The 25,510-nt window shown below is 41.3% G+C and overlaps 1 protein-coding gene across 1 annotated transcript in view; it reads left to right on the top strand.

The window, feature by feature from the left end:
• gpd2 (glycerol-3-phosphate dehydrogenase 2 (mitochondrial)) overlaps nucleotides 1-25,510 on the top strand; it is a 70,419-nt gene that overhangs the window by 7,813 nt on the left and 37,096 nt on the right. Inside the window, exons 2-6 of the mRNA XM_062043556.1 lie at nucleotides 5,872-5,978; nucleotides 11,903-12,071; nucleotides 20,047-20,171; nucleotides 20,251-20,348; nucleotides 25,133-25,296. Of these exons, the coding sequence (XP_061899540.1) occupies nucleotides 5,877-5,978; nucleotides 11,903-12,071; nucleotides 20,047-20,171; nucleotides 20,251-20,348; nucleotides 25,133-25,296 (658 nt within the window). The 5' untranslated portion in view covers nucleotides 5,872-5,876. The remainder of the gene's footprint in view (nucleotides 1-5,871; nucleotides 5,979-11,902; nucleotides 12,072-20,046; nucleotides 20,172-20,250; nucleotides 20,349-25,132; nucleotides 25,297-25,510) is intronic.

The following is a 25,510-nucleotide window of genomic DNA, read 5'->3' as shown; positions in this document are numbered from 1 at the left end:
GCGGCATGTTAGCAGCTAACGGGCTACGATAGACTGACCATACGTCTTCTTTTCACCGGACATGTCCTCTTTTGTGGAGCTGTCAGGGCGGAGTTTCTTAAATGCCTCAAATGTCCGGCATTTTGAGTAAACAATGCACACCGAGGCACAACACACGTGTGCATTGTTTACACAACGTGCGTTACGCTACTTAATATGTCCGTGTGGAAACTCGTTCCGTACACCTCCGAACCGAACCGAAATCCCCGTACCGATACAAATACACGTACAGTTACACCCCTAGTTGGTTGCCATCAAGTGATTACGGCATTCTCGCATTCTCACATCTGTGTTGATGGGCTTATATTGCCCATCAGATGTGAAGCTGAAATATTACCACAATCGAACATATGGCTTTGTAATCATATATATCAGTGGTCCCCAACCACCGGGCCGCGGCCCGGTACCGGTCCGTGAACCGATTGGTACCGGGCCGCGGCCGCACAAGAAAAAAAAAAAAAAAAAAAAAAAAAAATTATTTTTTTATTTAAAAAAAAAAATTAAATCAACATAAAAAACACAATATATACATTATATATCAATATAAATCAATACAGTCTGCAGGGATGCAGTCCGTAAGCACACATGATTGTATTTCTTTATGACACAAAAAAAAAAAAATTTTTTTTTTTTTACTATTCCCCCCCCCGTGGGACAAATTTTCAAGCATTGACCGGTCCGCAAGTACAAAAAGGTTGGGGACCACTGATATATATTGTTCCTCCTATTTTTTGTTACTTTGCGGAACTTCTGACTGTCGATTGGCGAGGTTCTCTGTCCGTGCTTCCTGTGTGTGCGGTCTCCCCGAGTCGCCCACCGAGACAAAGATTGTAAATGACTGACAAGAGGGCTCACTGTGTTCAGTTAATTTGGGTGCTAAGAGCGATGCACGGAGCGAGACGTTTGAAGCGAGAGACAATTAAATGCGCGGCTTAACAATTCTGATTGGCGAACGTGTCTGTCGCTCAAATGCCGGTGACGGTGGTAGAAAAAAACCCTCAGCTTTTTGCAGTTACTTAATCGCACTAATTAAAACCTCGATATTGACATAATGTTGATTAATCATGCAGTCCTAGCAGCAGTTAATCAGATTTGCTGTGAAAAAATGATTACCCTAATAAGGACAAGTGCTATAGAAAATGGATTTATGGCTGATCTGTGTTACATAATGTTACCGTAATTTCCGGACTATAAGCCGCTACTTTTTCCCCTCGTTCTGGTCCCTGCGGCTTATACAAGGGTGCGGCTTATTTACGGCCTGTTCTTCTCCGACACAGACGAAGAGGATTTCGGTGGTTTTAGTACGCAGGAGGAAGACGATGACACAATGATTAAAGACTGACTTTTCATATACCGGTAGGCTGGTTATTTTGATAACGTACAGGCGAGCACTTTGTATTACTTTGCACCGTTGTATTATTTGTACTCTGCACGAACGCTGTTCGCCATGTCAAAGATGTGAAAGTTTGATTGAATGATTGAAAGATTTATTGTTAATAAATGGGACGCTTTGCGTTCCCAAACAGTCATCTCTGTCCCGACAATCCCCTCCGTGGTAGAAGGAACCCCTATATACTACGCTAATTACACATCAAAACCCTGCGGCTTATAGTCGGGTGCGGCTTATATATGGAGCAATCTGTATTTTCCCCTAAATTTAGCTGGTGCGGCTTATAGTCAGGTGCGGCTTATAGTCCGGAAATTACGGTAAGTACATTTACGGGTGAGACCATTATTATTTTAGTACTTTTTGTGATGCTTATTTGGTGTTATAAATAAAGTTGATTTGATTTGATTTATGCGGTGAGATTTTTCTAAAGTGTCTCTAAATGTTGGTAAACACTGAAGTAAATATAGATGGCACTGCTTAACTTTTATACGGTAATCAAAAAAAAAGAATAACGGGCCGACTAGGCCTACTACTGTATATGCAAAAGTCTAATACTACTAAAAGCTTGGTAGTGACCTTTCTCACAGCAATATTTTTGATATCAACAGTAAAACAGTGTTGACATCAAGCCCGCAGCTTCAGCTTTATCGACCCCCAGTGATAAAATGATATTATGAAGAAGGATTAGGGCCGCACTGAAATAGAGAAAGAGTTGATCTATTGAATGTGACAACAATCCTTGAAATATATGCAACAGCTTATCATATCTTGACCCACACTGCAGTATTGAATAAAAAAACAATTTCAATAATTTTGATGTAGACCTGGAAAAACGGTGCACATACCAGTAAAGGAATTTATTTTCACCGCTGGAGTTACTGTGGAAGCGTTCGCCCAAGACTCCTCAAGACTTATTGCACCCGTTAAAATAAACAGTCCTACCATGGTTTTTCATGAGCAGAATTTCCACAGTCACATGCTTGCTGCAAATAGACATTTGTATCCGTAGCCACACTGCAAAAACGGAAATCTAAGTAAGATGAAATATCTCAAATAAGGGTGATATTGGCTTATTTTCTGTCTGATAAGATAATTCTTCTCAATAAGCAGATTTTATGTTAGAGTGTTTTACTTGTTTTAAGTGTTTTGGTCCTAAATGATCTCAGTAAGATATTACAGCTTGTTGCTGAGATTTGATGACCTATATCGAGTAAAACATGCTTGAAACTAGAATATCAAGTGTTGCAAAGCTGTGTCATCAACACTCACAAGTATACAACTACTTTTTTAAAGTAATCATTTCTTATTTCAAGCATGAAAAAAAAAATCATGACTTTGACACAATTTTGTCTCATAGATAAAACGGATGACAGCCAAATGGACTTTGCTGTTTTATTTTCAATGAAACAATAGAAAATACGTACTCATAAAGTAGTACAGTTGGCACAGTACAGCAAACTGACAGTTAATATTGAAACATTTAACATGTGACATTTCTAACAATTTTGAACAGAAATAGTTCATGCACATTCAGAGGAATTCTTCAAAATTACAATTAAAAAAATTTTGGCCGGGGGTCGGGCTGTATATATGCGCATTAATTGACTGAAAGAGCACACACTTGACGCGATGATGTCATGTTATCCATGGAAAAATGCATTTTTAGACAATATGATTTGCCTGAGCGGCTAGGAGACCCCGAGAGTAACAAGCGCTTGCCTTGTTGCCTTTCCATTAAGAACAATAAATTCGTTTTTAGTATAAGTTTGCTGGTTTCAAGAAATGTAATGCCGAGCGCATATCATTATGTCAAGATAATGGCACTAGCATTTACATCATTTAAGAATATTTTTCAACATATTGAGCAAAAAGGTCTCTGTTTTTTTTTTTCTACCAAGAAAAGTGCACTTGTTATTAGTGAGAATATACTTATTTTAAGGTATTTTTGGGTTCATTGAAGTTAGCTAATTTGACTTGTTTTGTAAAGTCTTGACAAGCCACATTTTCTTGTTCTATTGGCAGATAATTTTGCTTAGTTGAAATAAAATACCCCTCATTTTTGTATTTTTGTTTGTTGTTTTTGAACACTGACTTTTTCCAGTTCAAGTCTGTGTAGTTGTGTTCCGCAATGTTTTTTCAAGCCAAACGACGCTAGTGCGCATGCGCCAGCGCTGCTGTGACTCCGCTTCCAGGAAGTAAGCAGTGTTGCCTAAAATGCATTTATAAATTACTTTTTTTCTGTAATTAAAAATTCAAACGGTGTCACTAACTGTCGGGAATTTTATCGGCGTTTATCATTATACCGTTTACCATTACATCCCTAAAATATATATATATATCTTTTTATATGTATATGTATTAACAGTACATCCGGAAAGTATTCACAGCGCTTCACTTTTTCCTCATTTTGTTATGTTACAGCCTTATTCCAACATGTTATAAATTCATACACTACCGTTCAAAAGTTTGGGGTCACATTGAAATGTCCTTATTTTTGAAGGAAAAGCACTGTACTTTTCAATAAAGATAACTTTAAACTAGTCTTAACTTTAAAGAAATACACTCTATACATTGCTAATGTGGTAAATGACTATTCTAGCTGCAAATGTCTGGTTTTTGGTGCAATATCTACATAGGTGTATAGAGGCCCATTTCCAGCAACTATCACTCCAGTGTTCTAATGGTACAATGTGTTTGCTCATTGGCTCAGAAGGCTAATTGATGATTAGAAAACCCTTGTGCAATCATGTTCACACATCTGAAAACAGTTTAGCTCGTTACAGAAGCTACACAACTGACCTTCCTTTGAGCAGATTGAGTTTCTGGAGCATCACATTTGTGGGGTCAATTAAACGCTCAAAATGGCCAGAAAAAGAGAACTTTCATCTGAAACTCGACAGTCTATTCTTGTTCTTAGAAATGAAGGCTATTCCACAAAATTGTTTGGGTGACCCCAAACTTTTGAACGGTAGTGTATTTGTTTTCAAAATTCCACAGACAATACCCCATGATGACAATGTGATTTTTATTTTGCAAATGTATTATAATTAAAAAATGATAAATCATATGTACATACAGTAAATATTCACAGCTTTTGTTCGAAACTTTGGCAGCAATTACAGCCTCAAGTTTTGGAGTAGAAATTGAAAGAGTAAATGAAACTAAATTTCTAGGTATAATGATTGATGATAAATTGAACTGGAAATCTCATGTAAAAAATATACAACATAAAGTAGCGAGAAACACATCAATAATGAGTAAAGCAAAACATGTTCTAGACAAAAAATCACTTCATATTCTCTACTGCTTGCTAGTTTTACCATATCTGAGCTACTGTGTAGAAATATGGGGAAATAACTACAAAAGTACACTTCATTCATTAACGGTGTTACAAAAAAGATCAGTTATAATAATACATAATGTTGGATATAGAGAACATACAAACCCTTTATTTATTGAATCAAAGATACTGAAATTCCACGACATAGTGAATTTGCAAACAGCTAAAATTATGCACAAAGCAAACTATAACCTGCTAGCCAAGAATATACAACAATTCTTCTCAACAAAAGAGGAGGAATATAATCTTAGAGAAAAACTTAATTTAAAACATTTGTATGCACGTACAACACTTAAGACCTTCAGTATATCAGTATGTGGAATTAAATGATGGAATGGATTAAGCAAAGCAATCAAACAATGTACTAATATGATCCACTTCAAGAAACTCTTCAAACTTAAAGTGTTTACAAAGTATAAAGAAGAAGAACCATGACAAACATTCTCAATTTATTTCATCCATCCAGTCATTCATTCTTAAAGTAATCTTACTTATCTCATCATATGAAATATGACTTACTTAACCAATTATTATTACTAAATTATTACTATCATTTATTTATTTATTTTTATTGTGATTACTTATGGAGTTTATTGTGAATAAATTGTGAACAGGAAGTGAACAAAAAGTTTTAGCAACTGTTATGCAAAGAAAAGGGGTAGGATGAAATAAGCTCTGCTTCTTCCTACTCCTTTTCGAACATGTTGAAAAGAGAAACTGGAAATTGTGATGTATCATGTTGTATGCTTGCATGTTCAAAATAAACTCAAACTCAAACTCAAGTTTTTTTTGAATACACTGCCACACACTTGGCACACCTATCTTTGTGCGGTTTCGCCCATTCCTTTATGTAGCACTTCTTCAGCTCCATCAGGTTGGACGAGAAGCATTTATTTTCACCCAGAATCATTCGGGATCGATCTGAGCAAATTCCACTTTACATTGGTATTTTTCACCATTTCTTTTAAAATGCGAAACGTGTGTTCTTACTCCTTGAGTGCTTGCAACGCCTCCTCGCACATGATCGTCAATCCTTTCGTAAAGCCCCTATAGACCCGACGTCACTGCTCTGTCATTTCACTGCAGTTTGCTCTTTCTGCAGGACCTATGGCGTTCAGGAAGGCCCTCAAACGAACGGCCATTATAGGCAGCGGGGCCGTCGTCACCGGTTTTGGTCTGTCGCAGCTCATCGAGTACCGGAAAAAGCAGGTACGTTTGCAAAAAGAAATGTTAGAAACTGCACCTGGACGTTTCTACTAGAAACCGTCTGTCATAATGTGTCCTATAAGGATTTCGGAGTGTGTTTGATGACTGTAGGAGGTTCTTCCCCTGTGGTTCCTGTAGGTCCTGGCCAACCAATATTTTGCTTTGTGGTCCTTTCTAACCACTTCTTTGGCCTCCCAGGACACAATGAAATGTAACAGTATAACTTGTTTGACGAGTCCTTTGAAGTGTGGCTGTATGAGAGCAGCGGTATTTCCCCGCAGGCCACGTTCATGGACTGCTGTCACATTAGGGAATAAACCATGCAGCTCTCTTGTTGCCTTCCTTTGAAACAACACCATTCAGCTTCTTTACTTCCATGTTTAAAAAGCATGAGGGATCTTCTGTTCCTCCCCAAGTTGACTTTCTGGGATCAAACATTTTCAGAGAGAACACCCAAGGTTGTCTTTGCAATGCACCGTAAGCAGTTTTATGTTGTATAAACAAACATGCTCTACCTTCAAGGAAACCAGGCGTGGGGGCATTGCTTGAGTGTTTTTTTGTGGATGTATGTCGAGAAAGGATTTAACGGTGCTTGTTAGGGGTGTAACGGTACTCACAAATTTCGGTTCGGTACGTACCTCGGTTTAGAGGTCACGGTTCGGTTCATTTTCGGTACAGTAAGAAAACAACAAAATATACACTACCGTTCAAAAGTTTGGGGTCACCCAAACAATTGAGTGGAATAGCCTTCATTTCTAAGACCAAGAATAGACTGTCGAGTTTCAGATGAAAGTTCTCTTTTTCTGGCCATTTTGAGCGTTTAATTGACCCCACAAATGTGATGCTCCAGAAACTCAATCTGCTCAAAGGAAGGTCAGTTTTTGTAGCTTCTGTAACGAGCTAAACTGTTTTCAGATGTGTGAACATGATTGCACAAGGGTTTTCTAATCATCAATTAGCCTTCTGAGCCAATGAGCAAACACATTGTACCATCAGAACACTGGAGTGATAGTTGCTGGAAATGGGCCTCTATACACCTATGTAGATGTTGCACCAAAAACCAGACATTTGCAGCTAGAATAGTCATTTACCACATTAGCAATGTATAGAGTGTATTTCTTTAAAGTTAAGACTAGTTTAAAGTTATCTTCATTAAAAAGTACAGTGCTTTTCCTTCAAAAATAAGGATATTTCAATGTGACCCCAAACTTTTGAACGGTAGTGTAAATTTTTTGGTTATTTATTTACCAAATTTGTAAACAATGGCTTTATCCTTTTAACGTTGGGAACACTATAATAATTCTGCCCACGTTAATCAACATTAAACTGCCTCAAGTTGTTGCTCAGACTAAATAAAATGACAAAACTTTTCTTCTACATATAAAAAGTGCAACATTAAACAGTTTCAAGTCAACTCGTCATGCTTAATTTATTACAGCATTTGGGAAGCCTGTAGTTGATTTTTATTATGTAAATGTTATATTGTTATCAACATGTGATAGCAGGGACCCTGCCATTCAAAACCAGGCTGCTGCATTACTAATGATTAATGTAACTATAGCTGAAAAAATGGTACAATAGCAATAGGAGAGACTATTCATCCCTGAACACCATGGAGTTCATGTAGGCTCAATGATGCACTTACATTATTATATCAACTATCAGAGAGAGAAACTCTTAATTTAACATAATGTCCTTTTTTGCTGCTTCAACACAGCTCAATCAACACAGACAAAGGTGAAGTGAAATAACAGACAGACAGGGCTTTGCTGTCCGTAACACACACACATACACACACCGCAAAATGAGCTAATGTTACGCTAAAAGCAAATTAGCCTTCACCTCAAGCCAGGACTGCGAGCGAGCTGAGCTGCCTTTTATATTTCTAGAAGGTCAACGGGCTCATAGTGATGTTACTAGTAGTTGACTGGGAGGTGTTTATTATCATTTAGGAAGAGTCCGCTGCCTGATGCTTACCTGCTAAACGCTAAGCACTGACTACATGCGCTCTGAATACGCACTGCTGATTGGCTGTTACCGCTCTGTTTGTAACCAATCAGATGGTTGTGTGGGTGGGACAATGCTGGGTGCTGTGTAGAGTTCTGACAGAGACAGGCAGAAGGAATCGGAGCAGCTTGTTAAGACTTTAGCTTAGGCGGCTACTTAATATATTCGTGTGGAAACTCGTTCGGTACACCTCCGAACCGAACCGAAACCCCCGTACCGAAACGGTTCAATACAAATACCCGTACCGTTACACCCCTAGTGCTTGTGTATAGCCTTGACTTGAAGCTTTCTTCATTTGACATGTCAAAGCAGCTGTTTCCCCTGACCTTTGCCCCAACATATATATTTAAACGTCCCCGAAGCTACATACCAGCCTTTATTTAACTGATGCGTGCTAATGTGTACTTTGTTTTTGTCCCGTTGCAATAATGTCCTCTTTTGCACTTCGCCGCCCGCCCGACCAAGACTGGATCGGTAAGCAAGAAGCCGATGCTGATGAAATCTAATCATGTCCACAACAGTTTGTAATCATGCATGCCTCTAACCCCAGTAATTCTAATCCCCCACATTTAACTCTGTGCTGGCGTTTAGTCCGCCTGCATCGTCACAGAGGGACAATGATGATATCATGCTCTATTTTTCAGTGGCAAATTGCAAAAAAACCTCCTCGCATTTGCAAGTCAAATGCACCAGCTTGATGCAATCATTAAACTGCAGCACAAAAAAAAAAAGGAATAATACATATTTCATTAGAGGTGAAATGGCACGTCTTGATGTCAGAGGGAGATCGTTGTTATGATTATTCCTTAAAATCATTCGCTAATCAAAGGCGGGACATGAATGGCTGTGGCTGATTTGTGTTGTGGTTTTGCAAGGATAAGTAGCATGTTGCAGCAAGTCATACCACCATCCCCCCCCAAGTGTCTCTTTGCTACTAATTACGTCAAGAATTAAGACCGCGATTTTAGCAACACTTCACTTGAAAAATGTGAGTCGTCACAAGCACGTTATTGCCAAACTTCTCATCAACGTTAACACCCAAAACTAACCTTACTGAATCTCAGATAGAAAGTAGGAGTGCGACCTATTTATTGCTTCCCTTTCTCATGCAGGGATGTTAAAGGCCTACTGAAAGCCACTACTAGCGACCACGCAGTCTGATAGTTTATATATCAACGATGAAATCTTAACATTGCAACACACGCCAATACGGCCGGGTTAACTTATAAAGTGCAATTTTAAATTTCCCGCCACACTTCCGGTTGAAAAAGCCTTCGGAGGATGACGTATGCGCCTGACGTAGCCCGGGGAACAGAGGTATGCCTTCCCCATTGAATACAATACAAAAAATCTCGGTTTTCATTTCATAATTCCACAGTATTCTGGACATCTGTGTTGGTGAATCTTTTGCAATTTGTTTAATGAACAATGGAGGCTGCAAAGAAGAACGTTGTAGGTGGGTCGGTGTATAGCGGCTGGCTGTAGCAACACAACAAGGATTACTCACTTGGATAGCAGACGCGCTAGCCGATGCTAACCGGCCACCGCACGGATGATCGAGTGAAGTCCTTCGTCGCGCCGTCGATCGCTGGAACGCAGGTGAGCACGGGTGTTGATGAGCTGGGCAGATGAGGGCTGGCTGGCGTAGGTGCAGCGCTAATGTTTTTATCATAACTCTGTGAGGTCCGGTTGCTAAGTTTCTAAGTCAGCCTTAGCGTCGTTAGCAACAGCATTGTTAAGCTTTGCCAGGCTGAGATCTATTAACCGTGTAGTTACATGTACATGGTTTAATAGTACTGTTGATCTTCTGTCTATCCTTCCAGTCAGGGATTTATTTATTTTGTTTCTATCTGCATTTGAGACAGATGCTATCACGTTAGCTCATGCTAACTAGCATGAGCTTCGTCGATGTATTGTCGTGGAGATAAAAGGCACTGAATGTCCATTTCGCGTTCTCGACTCTCATTTTCAAGATGTGGTTTGAAATACAAATCCGTGATCCACAATAGAAAAAGGAGAGAGTGTGGAATCCAATGAGCCAGCTTGTACCTAAGTTACGGTCAAAGCGAAAAAAAACATGTATTTCACTGCATTCTAGTCCATCACTCTAACGTTCCTCGTCCACGAATCTTTCATCCTCACTCAAATTAATGGGGTAATGGTCCGAATAGCTCTAGCTGCGTTGAAAACAATAGGAAAATATGAGGGAGTGAACAACTGACAACGTCACGCTACTTCCGGTAGGGGCAAGTTTTTTTTTTTATCAGAGACCAAAAGTTGCGAACTTTATCGACGTTGTTCTATACTAAATCCTTTCAGTAAAAATATGGCAATATCGCAAAATGATCAAGTATGACACATAGAATGGATCTGCTATCCCCGTTTAAATAAAAAAAAATCATTTCAGTAGGCCTTTAAAAGCCTACTGAAAGCCACTACTAGCGACCACGCAGTCTGATAGTTTATATATCAATGATGAAATCTTAACATTGCAACACATGCCAATACGGCCGGGTTAACTTATAAAGTGCAATTTTAAATTTCCCGCGAAACTTCCGGTTGAAAACGTCTATGTATGATGACGTATGCGCGTGACGTCAATGGTTGAAACGGAAGTATTCAAACACCATTGTATCCAATACAAAAAGCTCTGTTTTTATCGCAAAATTCCACAGTATTCTGGACATCTGTGCTGGTGAATCTTTTGCAATTTGTTTAATGAACAATGAAGACTGCAAAGAAGAAAGCTGCAGGTGGGATCGGTGTATTAGCGGCTGGCTGCAGCAACACAACCAGGAGGACTTTGACTTGGATAGCAGACGCGCTATCCGACGCTAGCCGCCGACCGCATCGATGATCGGGTGAAGTCCTTCGTCGCTCCGTCGATCGCTGGAACGCAGGTGAGCACGGGTGTTGATGAGCAGATGAGGGCTGGCTGGCGTAGGTGGATAGCTAGTGTTTTTAGCATAGCTCTGTGAGGTCCCGTTGCTAAGTTAGCTTCAATGGCGTCGTTAGCAACAGCATTGTTAAGCTTCGCCAGGCTGGAAAACATTAACCGTGTAGTTACAGATCCATGGTTTAATAGTATTGTTGATCTTCTGTCTATCCTTCCAGTCAGGGGTTTATTTCTTTTGTTTCTATCTGCAGTTAAGCCCGATGCTATCACGTTAGCTCCGTAGCTAAAGTGCTTCGCCGATGTATTGTCGTGGAGATAAAAGTCACTGTGAATGTCCATTTCGCGTTCTCGACTCTCATTTTCAAGAGGATATAGTATCCGAGGTGGTTTAAAATACAAATCCGTGATCCACAATAGAAAAAGGAGGAAGTGTGGAATCCAATGAGCCAGCTTGTACCTAAGTTACGGTCAGAGGAAAAAAAGATACGTCCTGCACTGCACTCTAGTCCTTCACTCTCACGTTCCTCATCCACGAATCTTTCATCCTCGCTCATATTAATGGGGTAATCGTCGCTTTCTCGGTCCGAATCACTCTCGCTGCTGGTGTAAACAATGGGGAAATGTGAGGAGCCTTTCAACCTGTGACGTCACGCTACTTCCGGTACAGGCAAGGCTTTTTTTTATCAGCGACCAAAAGTTGCGAACTTTATCGTCGATGTTCTCTACTAAATCCTTTCAGCAAAAATATGGCAATATCGCGAAATGATCAAGTATGACACATAGAATGGATCTGCTATCCCCGTTTAAATAAAAAAAAATCATTTCAGTAGGCCTTTAATAGCATGCAGAAACATTCACCATCTGGTGTTTGTAGTGTTTTATTCACCTCAAGTAAAGTGTTGCTATACAATATTGGATGTTTCCAATCATAGTTACAGATAATTTAACATGCCTTCAGACGTAAAAGTGTAAACTTAGGACAAGAGCTTGTGGGATTTAACGTGCGTGTGTGAATCTCATCCAGGTACGGTTAACTCATGTGGCAGCAGAAGCACAGCTGAAGGCTCCTTTTGCAGACGGACTTCCTTCTAGGCAGGGCCAACTTACAAGGCTGAGAAACACGGAGTTTGACGTCCTGGTGGTTGGAGGTGGAGCCACGGGTGCAGGATGTGCCTTAGACGCCGCCACACGCAGTAAGCCCCCTTAGCATGCTTTTCCACTATGTTTGACTGATTCTACACTGCAAAAACTGAAATCTAAGTAAGATGAAATATCTCAAATAAGGGTGATATTTGCTTATTTTCTGTCTGATAAGATAATTCTTCTCACTAAGCACATTTTATGTTAGAGTGTTTTACTTGTTTTAAGGGGTTTGGTCCTAAATGATCTCAGTAAGATATTACAGCTTGTTGCTGAGATGTGATGACCTATATTGAGTAAAACATGCTTGAAACTAGAATATCAACTGTTGCAAAGCTGTGTCATCAACACTCACAAGTATAAAACCACTTTTTTAAAGTAATAATTTCTTATTTCAAGCATGAAAAAAAATCATGACTTTGACACAATTGTGTCTCATAATTAAAACAGATGACAGCCAAGTTGACTTTTCTGTTTTATTTTCAATTAAACAATAGAAACTACGTACTCATAAAGTAGTACAGTTGGCACAGTACAGTAAACTGACAGTTAATATTGAAACATTTAACATGTGACATTTCTAACAATTTTGAACAGAAATAGTTCATGCACATTCAGATAAATTATTCAAAATTACAATTACAAATTTTTTGGCCAGGGGCCGGGCTGTATACCGTATTTTTGGACTATAAGTCGCAGTTTTTTTCATAGTTTGGCCGGGGGTGCGACTTATACTCAGGAGCGACTTATGTGTGAAATGATTAACACATTAGCGTAAAATATCAAATAATATTATTTATGTCATTCACGTAAGAGACTAGACGTATAAGATTTCATGGGATTTAGCGATTAGGAGTGACAGATTGTTTGGTAAACGTATAGCATGTTCTATATGTTATAGTTATTTGAATGACTCTTACCATAATATGTTACGTTAACATACCAGGCACGTTCTCAGTTGGTTATTTATGCCTCATATAACGTACACTTATTCAGCCTGTTGTTCACTATTCTTTATTTATTTAAAATTGCCTTTCAAATGTCTATTCTTGCTGTTGGCTTTTATCAAATCAATTTCCCCCAAAAATGCGACTTATACTCCAGTGCGACTTATATATGTTTTTTTCCTTCTTTATTATGCATTTTCGGCCGGTGCGACTTATACTCCGGAGCGACTTATACTCCGAAAAATACGGTACATGCGCACTAATTGACTGAAAGAGCACGCACTTGGCGCGATAATGTCATGTTATCGATGGAAAAATGCATTTTTAGACCACGTGATTTGCCTGAGCGGCTAGTAGACCCCGAGAGTAACAAGCAGTTGCCTTGTTGCCTTTCCATTAAGACAAATAAACTAGTTTTTAGTATAAGTTTGCTGGTTTCAAGAAATGTAATGCCGAGCGCATATCATTATGTCAAGATAATGGCACTAGCATTTACCTAATTTAAGAATATTTTTCAACATTTTAAGCAAAAAGGTCTCATATATGTTTTTTTCTATCAAGAAAAGTGCACTTGTTATTAGTGAGAATATACTCATTTTAAGGTATTTTTGGGTTGATTGAAGTTAGCTATTTTTACTTGTTTTGGAAAGTCTTGACAAGCCAAATGTTCTTGTTCTATTGGCAGATAATTTTGCTTAGTTCAAGTAAAATACCCCTAATTTTTATTTTTTTTTTTCTTGTTTTTGAACACTGACTTTTTGCAGTGTATAGATAAGTTTCTTAAAGGAGCCATATGTAATAATGTGGCCAGAAATGGTACTGCAATCACGGTCAAAATTCCGTAGTCCCCTCCCACTCTCCATGACTGAGGTTGCCAGATTCGCAGCCGAATCCGAATCCTACTCCAAGGAACTTCAAATGGCAATGGACGAGTCCTACGCTGTAGGTTTCTCTTGTTTATGCTTCTTGCAAGACTGTTTACTAAGTAATTATGCCACATTTTATTAATGTCGATTAGCCAAAAGTATTTGTAAAGTTACACAGCAATATTTTAGTTGGGAGTCGGGACAGATTGTTGGCATTACCCTGCTAAAATGTCGAACTTTGACCGCATGGACCAACATCGAAATATATTCTATGAGCCAACCCACGCTACACAAAAACCATGTTACGCATAAATCATATAGCCTACTACCATGTCAATACACAAAGTAGAAAATCATTACATGTCATGAATTATGTTGTGCCAAGCAAATACCAGCCCATATGTGCCTGATGCACATACAGTACCAGAAACCGCAATTAGCCGTGCTAATGTTGTAACCCATTTCCTCAGCGTATCAGCATATTGAGAAGGAAATAGGCACTGACACTACCCATATCCACATAGCTTTTATTTGTCGAAAATGTATTTTTCCCTGTCAGTTGGAATACACATCGACATACAGGCTAACGAGCATATATTTCCCCCGTTAGCCTATATGTCAATGTGTCATTGACCGGGCTAGAATGCTAATAAGCATTAAACTGGGAGCTGACCATCACACTAAGATTTTGTTGCAGGAACATACTAGCTTTGTTAGACAAGATCATAGACTGTATTGGACAATATAGTTTACAGACGAAATATCCATTTCCATTTATTACAAGTAATAAGAAAACGTAAATGCCTTACTTAGCTATCAAGGAGGAGGGGTCGAGAAAGTTTACGTTCACGCCGTGATCCCTGCAAGTAACCGCGCTGCTCTACTCCATGGCAACGCGGCGAAACAAAAAACTTTCAACTCGGGTACCCTCCCGTTCTGGCGTCCAGGGGCAGTCTGGGCGGAGATCTGGTAGCAACACTGCTGCCGGTCTCCAACCAAGAATACTGCAACTGAACGTTGAAGGGCTCACAGATGCCAAAACATCCGTCATCGAGCACATGGCCCACACCACCCAAGCCATGGTCATCCTCCTTCAGGAAACCCACCGCCCAACAGCGGACAAGCTAGCGATCACCAACTTCACGCTAGCTGGGTCAATCCTGAGCAAGAAGCATGGCCTTGCCACGTTTGTCCACAACGATCTGAGCTGGACCCTCGCCGATCGATCACCGGACAACTCCGAGATCGAGTGGCTGCGAGTGGACGTTGGCGACATCAAAATTGTCAACGTCTACAAACCACCACCCTCACAACTCACGCCAGTGTCACTGCCAGTGCTTGAACCACCGTGTGTATATGCTGGTGATTTCAACTGCCGGCATACACGGTGGGGATACAGTACCACCTCACCGAGCGGGGAAACTCTTTCTGACTGGGCAGAGCGCAACTCGCTCAACCTTCTCTACAACCCGAAGGGCCCAGCCAGCTTTCACTCCGCTCGGCATAACACTGACACGAACCCTGACCTGGCTTTCGTGAGTGTCGGTGTGGACACCCAGCTCCCCGACAGACGTGTTCTAGGAATGTTCCCCAGGTCGCAACACCGACCGTCGCTGATATCGGTGCCCGACCTCGTGACAACAGTTCCGAGCGGACCGATGAAGCGATGGAACTTCCGGAAGGCCAATTGGAAACTCTATCGCCTCCATACCAACAAGTCCACACGGTGTCTCCCACCACCAGACACACCCAACGTGGACGAGGCATACCAGGACTTCTGTAGGGCACTAACATCTGCGGCCAAAAAAGCCATCCCACGCGGCCGGCGTAAGAACTACAAACCATGCTGGGATGGCGAGTGCGAGACCCTCTACAGCGCCTTCCTCCGGGCTCCCTATGGCCCGGAGGCTAACAATTCAGCCACTGCCCTTCTTTCCACTCTTGGAAGGAAGAGGCACCAGCGCTGGAAAGAGGCAGTCCACTCCATCGACTTCTCGCACACTAGCCGTATCGCGTGGAGCACTTTGAACAACTTGACTGGTAGGTCTGAGCGCGCACCCCGAACATGCCCCGTTACCGCAAATGCTATTGCAGCACAGGTTGTGAAAAACGGGGCATATACCGGGATAAATCGAGATTTTTCCTGGGCGGTGCGCCAGGAAACTGCAGACCTCTGGAGGACAACAACATCTAGCGAGTGTAACATCTCCGGTGAGTTTTCACCGGAGGAGTTCATAGCTGCCCTCCAGTATACCAAACCAGGCAAGTCTGCTGGGCCTGACAACATCTGCCCAGAACTCGTGCTCCACGCTGCCCCTGCAATGAAGTCCTGGCTGAGAGTTTTCCTGTCTTCTTGCCTGCGCCAACTCCGGATCCCCAGGATTTGGAGAAGGGCCACTGTTGTCGCTATCCCCAAGCCGAACAAGCCAAAGGATGACGTAACGAGCTACAGACCAATCTCGTTGCTCTGCGTCCCCTTTAAAGTCCTCGAGCGCCTGATTCACGCCCGTGTCGAGCCCATCATAGACCCCCATCTCCCCCGGGAGCAGGCGGGTTTTCGACGTGGGAAGTCCACGGTGGATCAGGTCGCCCTCCTTACCCAGGACATCGAGGACTGCTTTGAGGCGAAAAAGAAGGCCGGTGCCGTCTTCATAGACCTGACTGCTGCCTATGACACAGTCTGGCACCGCGGCCTCACCTGCAAACTTCTCCGCCTGCTTCCAGACAGGCACATGGTCAAAATGATCATGGAGCTTGTCTGGAACCGCAGCTTTACTCTCACCACCAGTAACGGAGATAAAAGCAGGTTGCGGCGCCTGAAAAATGGCGTCCCCCAGGGATCTGTCCTGGCTCCCCTCCTGTATAACATCTATACATACGACCTGCCTGCCACAGTCTCACGGAGGTTCGCATACGCAGACGATCTCGCGCTGCTGCACTCCGACAGGGACTGGCAGGCCTTGGAGGGAACTCTAAGCCAGGACATGGAGACTTTAGTGGCTTACCTCCATAACTGGAGATTGAAGCTCAGCGAATCCAAGACGGTGACACAAGCTTTCCACCTATACAATTGGGAAGCGGATCGTGAGATCAGGTTCGAGGTGCGGAAGCCGGATGGGGCTTCCCTTACCCTATGCCGGCCTCGTCCTACACCTGAAGACCCTCGTCCTGACCCTAAATACCTTGGGGTCACCCTGGACAGGTCGCTCACTTTCCGTAAACACCTCTTGGCAACACGCAAGAAACTCAACACCCGCGTCTCACTGCTGAGACGGTTGGTCGGGTCCGGTTGGGGTGCCGGGGCAAGAACTCTGCGAACAGCAGCACTTGCCCTGGTCTACTCAACTGCTGAGTACTGCGCACCTGTCTGGGCGCGCAGTGCTCACTCTAAACAACTTGATGTCCCGATCAACGAAGCCTTGCGTGTTATCACTGGATGCCTGCGCCCCACCCCTGTGGAGCTACTGCCCATCTTAGCAGGCATCCAACCCGCTGAGCTTCGTCGCCAAGGTGCTGTAGCAACTCTGGCGGGCCGGGCAAACATGGATGAGAACCACCTGCTCCATGAAAGGCTCACACTCTCCTCAGAGCCAACGCCCCGCCTCCCCTCCAGAGACCCACTGGTACCAGCCGCCCTGAAGCTCCTGCAGCAATGCAGTGACAACAACATCAGGGCGGCTCACTGGGCGAATCACAAATGGAGCACGGACCTGGAGCATACCATCTCCTCCAGACTCCGTGACTTCATACCTGACACCGGCTCAATACCAGGCCTCTCACTACCACGAGTGGCCTGGGTGAGGCTTAACCGCCTCCGAACTGGTGTCGGTCGCTTTCGCTCAAACATGTTCCAGTGGGGCTTAGCACCTAACGCGACGTGTGAGTGTGGCGCGGAGGAGCAGACTGCCGACCACGTGATCCTGCGTTGCCCGATTTATCGTGCTCCTAATGGTTTGCGTGGCCTGGCGGACCTGGATGACTGCTCGGTGACCTGGCTCACTTCTGTGTGTCCTGACATATGAACGGGAGGGCCCCCCGGGCCTGGGGTGGTAAAAGGCATAGACCCTCGGCCTCAGGTCCGGGTGCCGGAAAACAGCTGCCCATACGATGAAGAAGGAGGAAATTACCAAGTTTGGCGTCAGATGACAAAAAACTTCTCCGCCTTCAATCGTCTCCATCTTTCAAAGGCATCCGCGATACAAATCCTCGTTTTGTTCCTGGCCTTGTCATGAATAAGTTGAGGATCGCAACGAGGCCTTTTAGATTGACTAAGGTCTGACAAGTTTAGTAACTTTACCAGTGCAGTGTTTCCCATAAACTGCCAAGATACCTGTGGCGGTGGGGGCGTGGCTATGGGCGTGGTCACCATGACATCATCAAGTAATTTGCATAATTTACTACAATGATATGATTTTCTATAAAAAGGCTCAAAAAATGTATACTTACTAATTAATAATAACAGTTTTGTTTTAAACGTCCATCCATACATCCATTTTACAATATAATTACAACACTTTATGTACATATTTATATACAGATTTGAACAATAAGTTATTCACTGAAATATATTTATTAATTGTGGTTCTTACAAAAAATGTATCTTATAAAATATAAAAATAAATGTCTCTTAAAGCTCTGCCCCTTTAATTAGTGCATACTAAATAATTTAACTTTAGCCTACTACTACAACCATATTATTTACCAGCAACATAAAGTGAAACAGAGGCAGAGGTGTCCTGCCACAGTCAGTAACAAACAAAAACAAAAAAACAGTAGTGGTCAAATACAAATAAGGCAACAAGAGAAGTATCCTACACTTCTCTTTTGTAAAGTAAATCTGAACAACCTATATGGGCATCTACATCAACTATATGATTTGCCTGAGAAGCTGGACAGGACAAAAAAAAATAAAAAAAATAATGTATTTTTATTTATTTATTTTTATTTGTGGCGGACTTAACTCTTTCGTGTCGGGCCGCCACAAATAAATGAATGTGTGGGAAACACTGCAGTGGCAGTAGCTCGACGAAGATGGCGGTGCGTAACTGGCAACCTGGATGTAACACACTCACAGACTTTCTAATTGGTCAAACGGTGGACGGCTCGGCATCGAATGAAAACAATAGCAAGATTTCGGGGCTGTAAATTTAATTTTCAAATGAGCATATCCCGGCTGAACTACTGTTATCAGTTATAAAGGTATTGGAAAAGAACATGATTTATGAATGCCTTTTGATATATCAGGGCTAGGGATGTCCGATAATGGCTTTTTGCCGATATCCGATATTCCGATATTGTCCAACTCTTTAATTACCGATACCGATATCAACCGATACCGATATCAACCGATATATGCAGTCGTGGAATTAACACATTATTATGCCTAATTTGGACAACCATGTATGGTGAAGATAAGGTACTTTTTAAAAAAAATAATAAAATAAGATAACTAAATTAAAAACATTTTCTTGAATAAAAAAGAAAGTAAAACAATATAAAAACAGTTACATAGAAACTAGTAATTAATGAAAATGAGTAAAATTAACTGTTAAGGGTTAGTACTATTAGTGGAGCAGCAGCACGCACAATCATGTGTGCTTACGGACTGTATCCCTTGCAGACTGTATTGATATATATTGATATATAATGTAGGAACCAGAATATTGATAACAGAAAGAAATGGGGGAGGGAGGTTTTTTGGGTTGGTGCACTAATTGTAAGTGTATCTTGTGTATTTTATGTTGATTTAATAAAAAAACAAAAAAAACAAACAAACAAACGATACAGATAATAAAAAAACCGATACCGATAATTTCCGATATTACATTTTAACACATTTATCGGCCGATAATATCGGCAGGCCGATATTATCGGACATCCCTAATCAGGGCCATTTAATGATGACTTGACATGAAACCATTACATAAGGCTTTTTAAAACTTTTTTCACATAGTACCACCTGTAGAAAAAATGTAATTCTTCGAGTACCACCATAATGACCAACATGGCCTAAGTATTCATTAAAAACAAGGCCGAGGTTTTATTTAACAAGTAACGTAACGCTACACACAGTTTGAATATAGCAAAATAAAGGACTGCACTTTAATCAAGCGATTATTTGGCGTACTACTAGATGGAGCCCGCGCACCACTAGTGGTACACGTACCACAGTTTGAGAATCACTGCTAGAGATTATTCTCCTCTGACCTTTTCAGACCTAAAGACCGCTCTTGTCGAGAGGAACGACTTTTCTTCCGGGACGAGCAGCCGGAGTACCAAGCTCATTCACGGCGGTGTCCGTTACCTCCAGAAGGCCATCATGAAACTGGATTACGAGCAGGTTGTAAATTGGCCTTGTCACTGTTCTTCTCGCGTGTTCAGTCGCTCACCCTTGTCATGACGTGTCCTCGGTGCAACAGTACATGATGGTGAAAGAGGCCCTCCACGAACGAGCCAACCTCCTGGAGATTGCACCCCACCTGTCGGCGCCACTCCCCATCATGCTTCCTGTTTACAAGTACACTTTGGGCTCACTGGTTTACATGAAAAAGTGGATGTTTTGCAAAGAACACTCTTATTGTTTCCATCTAAACCAGGGGTCACCAACCTTTTTGAAACCAAGAGCTACTTCTTGGGTACTGATTAATGCGAAGGGCTACCACTTTGATACACACTTAAATAAATTGCCAGAAATAGCCAATTTGCTCAATTTACCTTTAACTCTATGTTATTATTAATAATTAATGATATTCACACTTAATTGAACGGTTTAAAAGAGGAGAAAACACGAAAAAAATGACAATTCAATTTCGAAACATAGTTTATCTTCAATTTCGACTCTTTAAAATTCAAAATTCAACCGAAAAAAAGAAGAGAAAAACTAGCTAATTTGAATCTTTTTGAAAAAAATAAAAAAATAATTTATGGAACATCATTAGTCATTTTTCCATTTTAGAATTTTGATGACATGTTTTAAATAGGTTAAAATCCAATCTGCACTTTGTTAGAATATATAACAAATTGGACCAAGCTATATTTCTAACAAAGACAAATCATTATTTCTTCTAGATTTTCCAGAACAAAAATTTTAAAAGAAATTCAAAAGACTTTGAAATAAGATTCAAATTTGATTCTACAGATTTTCTAGATTTGCCAGAATAATTTTTGGGAATTTTAATCATAATAAGTTTGAAGAAATATTTCACAAATATTCTTCGTCGAAAAAACAGAAGCTAAAATGAAGAATTAAATTAAAATTTATTTATTATTCTTTACAATAAAAACATAAATTTACTTCAACATTGATTTAAATTGTCAGGAAAGAAGAGGAAGGAATTTAAAAGGTAAAAAGGTATATGTGTTTAAAAATCCTAAGGTTGTATTTTTTCTCTAAAATTGTCTTTCTGAAAGTTATAAGAAGCAAAGTAAAACAATTAATGAATTTATTTAAACAAGTGAAGACCAAGTCTTTAAAATATTTTCTTGGATTTTCAAATTCTATTTGAGTTTTGTCTCTCTTAGAATTAAAAATGTCAGGCAAAGCGAGACCAGCTTGCTAGTAAATAAATAACATTTAAAAAATAGAGGTAGCTAACTGGTAAGTGCTGCTATTTGAGCTATTTTTAGAACAGGCCAGCGGGCTACTCATCTGGTCCTTACGGGCTACCTGGTGCCCGCGGGCACCGCGTTGGTGACCCCTGATCTAAACACTGAGGACATACACATGTGCTTCAAGTGTGGGCAGGTGCGTGTACCATACTTGCCAACCGTCCCGATTTCAGTGCCCCTTCCGAAAATCTCCCGGGGCAACCATTCTCCCGAATTTCTCCCGGTTTCCACCCGTAACCCGTAACACAACATAAACACAACAGAACAAATACCCAGCACTAACTCTTCCGGGACGCTACAATATACACCCCCCGCTACCACCAAACCCCGCACCCCCACACTCATCTTTGCACTGGCTCATGCATTGATCTATTCACTGACCGCATAATAACCTGCACCGCCTTTCAGATAGCCATCCGCGGTTAGGGTAAATGGTCATAATACAAACCCCGTTTCCATATGAGTTGGGAAATTGTGTTAAATGTAAATATAAACAGAATACAAAGATTTGCGAATCCTTTTCAACCCATATTCAATTGAATGCACTACAGAGACAAGATATTTGATGTTCAAACTCATAAACTTTTTTTTTTTTTTTGCAAATAATAATTAACTTAGAATTTAATGTCTGCTACACGTGCCAAAGTAGTTGGGAAAGGGCATGTTCACCACTGTGTTACATGGCCTTTCCTTTTAACAACATTCAGTAAATTTTGAAGCTTCTCAGGTGGAATTCTTTCCCATTCTTGCTTGATGTACAGCTTAAGTTGTTCAACAGTCCGGGGGTCTCCGTTGTGGTATTTTAGGCTTCATAATGCGCCACACATTTTCAATGGGAGACAGGTGTGGACTACAGGCAGGCCAGTCTAGTACCCGCACTCTTTTACTATGAAGCCAGGTTGATGTAACACGTGGCTTGGCATTGTCTTGCTGAAATAAGCAGGGGCGTCCATGGTAACGTTGCTTGGATGGCAACATATGTTGCTCCAAAACCTGTATGTACCTTTCAGCATTAATGGCGCCTTCACAGATGTGTAAGTTACCCATGTCTTGGGCACTAATACACCCCCATACCATCACAGATGCTGGCTTTTCAACTTTGCTCCTATAACAATCCGGATGGTTCTTTTCCTCTTTGGTCCGGAGGACACGACGTCCACAGTTTCCAAAAACAATTTGAAATGTGGACTCGTCAGACCACAGAACACTTTTCCACTTTGCATCAGTCCATCTTAGATGAGCTCAGGCCCAGCGAAGCCGACGGCGTTTCTGGGTGTTGTTGATAAACGGTTTTCGCCTTGCGTAGGAGAGTTTTAACTTGCACTTGCAGATGTAGCAACCAACTGTAGTTACTGACAGTGGGTTTCTGAAGTGTTCCTGAGCCCATGTGGTGATATCCTTTACACACTGATGTCGCTTGTTGATGCAGTACCGCCTGAGGGATGGAAGGTCACGGGCTTAGCTGCTTACGTGCAGTGATTTCTCCAGATTCTCTGAACCCTTTGATGATATTACGGAGCGTAGATGGTGAAATCCTTAAATTCCTTGCAATAGCTGGTTGAGAAATGTTGTTCTTAAACTGTTCAACAATTTGCTCACGCATTTGTTGACAAAGTGGTGACCCTCGCCCCATCCTTGTTTGTGAATGACTGAGCATTTCATGGAAGCTGCTTTTATACCCAATCATGGCACCCACCTGTTCCCAATTTGCCTGTTCACCTGTGGGATGTTCCAAATAAGTGTTGGATGAGCATTCCTCAACTTTATCAGTATTTTTTGCCACCTTTCCCAACTTCTTTGTCACGTGTTGCTGGCATCAAATTCTAAAGTTAATGATTATTTGCAAAAAAAAAAAAAAAGTTTATCAGTTTGAACATGAAATATGTTGTCTTTGTAGCATATTCAACTGAATATGGGTTGAAAAGGATTTGCAAATCATTGTATTCCGTTTATATTTACATCTAACACAATTTCCCAACTCATATGGAAACGGGGTTTGTAAATTGCGTTTATAATATGCATATATACATGATGAATGCTATACTTTTTTGTGATTTATCACATCAGTTGACTCATTATTTTTGACAGCCCTAATTTAAATGATTATATTTCATGGTAAAGTCTAATTTTAGGAAGCAGGTAGAAGCAACATTTGCTAGTTTTCCAGTGTTCAAAGTAGTTTACATTAGCCTATGAAATTGGTTAAAGGCCTACTGAAATGAATTTTTTTTATTCAAACGGGGATAGCAGATCCATTCTATGTGTCATACTTGATCATTTCGCGATATTGCCATATTGTTGCTGAAAGGATTTAGTATAGAACAACGACGATAAAGTTCGCAACTTTTGGTCGCTGATAAAAAAAAGCCTTGCCTATACCGGAAGTAGCGTGACGTCACAGGAGGTAGTATTCCTCACAATTCCCCGTTTACAATAGAGCGAGAGAGATTCGGACCGAGAAAGCGACGATTACCCCATTCATTTGAGCGAGGATGAAAGATTCGTGGATGAGGAACGATAGAGTGAAGGACTAGAGAGGCAGTGCAGGGTGTATCTTTTTTCGCTCTGACCGTAACTTAGGTACAATGTCTCGTTGGATTCCACACACTCTCCTTTTTCTATTGTGGATCACGGATTTGTATTTTAAACCACCTCGGATACTATATCCTCTTGAAAATGAGAGTCGAGAACGCGAAATGGACATTCACAGTGACTTTTATCTCCACGACAATACATCGGCGAAGCTCTTTAGCTACTGAGCTAACGTGATAGCATCTGGCTCCAATGCAGATAGAAACAAAATAAATAAATCCCTGACTGGAAGGATAGACAGAGGATCAACAATACTATTAAACCATGGACATGTAACTACACGGTTAATAATTCTCAGCCTGGCAAAGCTTAACAATGCTGTTGCTAACGACGCTGAAGCTAACTTAGCAACTTAGCAACCGGACCTCACAGAGCTATGATAAAAACATTAGTGCTCCACCTACGCCAGCCAGCCCTCATCTGCTCATCAACACCCGTGCTCACCTGCGTTCCAGCAATCGACGGTGCGACAAAGGACTTCACCCGATCACAGATGCGGTTGGCGGCTAGCATCGGTTAGCGCGTCTGCTATCCAAGTAAGTACTCCTTGTTGTGTTGCTACAGCCGCCGCTAATACACCGATCCCACCTATAACTTTCTTCTTTGCAATCTCCATTGTTCATTAAACAAATTGCAAAAGATTCACCAACACAGATGTCCAGAATACTGTGGAATTGTTCGATGAAAACAGAGCAGTTTGTATGGTGACACATTGGGTACGGATACTTCCGTTGCCGTCGTGACGTCACGCGCATACGCATCATACATAGACGTTTCCAACCGGAAGTTTAGCGGGAAATTTAAAATGTCACTTTATAAGTTAACCCGGTCGTATCGGCATGTGTTGCAATGTTAAGATTTCATCATTGATATATAAACTATCAGACTGCGTGGTCGGTAGTAGTGGCTTTCAGTAGGCCTTTTAATTTGTAGTTAAGAATGTCTCGCTTTTATACATTTTGTTTCCTGGGAATGCAAATGGCACCGATTCAATAGAATGGCCCTTGTGCGCATTGTGTCCATTAACAGTCAACATACAGTAGATAATTATTCCGAAAAGCCTTCCTGTGGCCTCACCACATTTATTTTTTGTTTTTCTAGATGGTGGCAACTGCCTTATTATTGGGCCGGAATCAAAATGTACGACTTGGTTGCCGGCATCCAGTGCCTAAAGAGCAGCTATATGCTCAGTAAGACCAAAGCCCTGGAGCTCTTCCCCATGCTAAAGAAGGACAAGCTGGTGGGAGCCATCGTCTACTATGATGGTCAGTTACCTTTCAAGCTCGAGTCGGATCTTTGTTTCATGTAAACCCTTGCAGAGCAGCTCATTCTTTTGATGTTGTCTCTTCCGCTGAGATGTTTTCCGAGAGGTACTGTACTACCACTGTGCAGATCAAACTTGTTCAAGGAAAGTGGAAACCAAGAAGAAATCTCGAAAAAGGTCTTCAGTGGAAGTCATGCCCATAGCTGTCACACCTC

This window comes from Entelurus aequoreus, linkage group LG01, assembly GCF_033978785.1.
Source record: "Entelurus aequoreus isolate RoL-2023_Sb linkage group LG01, RoL_Eaeq_v1.1, whole genome shotgun sequence".
NCBI lineage: Eukaryota > Metazoa > Chordata > Actinopteri > Syngnathiformes > Syngnathidae > Entelurus > Entelurus aequoreus.
The sequence above is the reverse complement of the archived record's forward strand: the minus strand, read 5'-3'. Positions and strand labels throughout refer to the sequence as shown.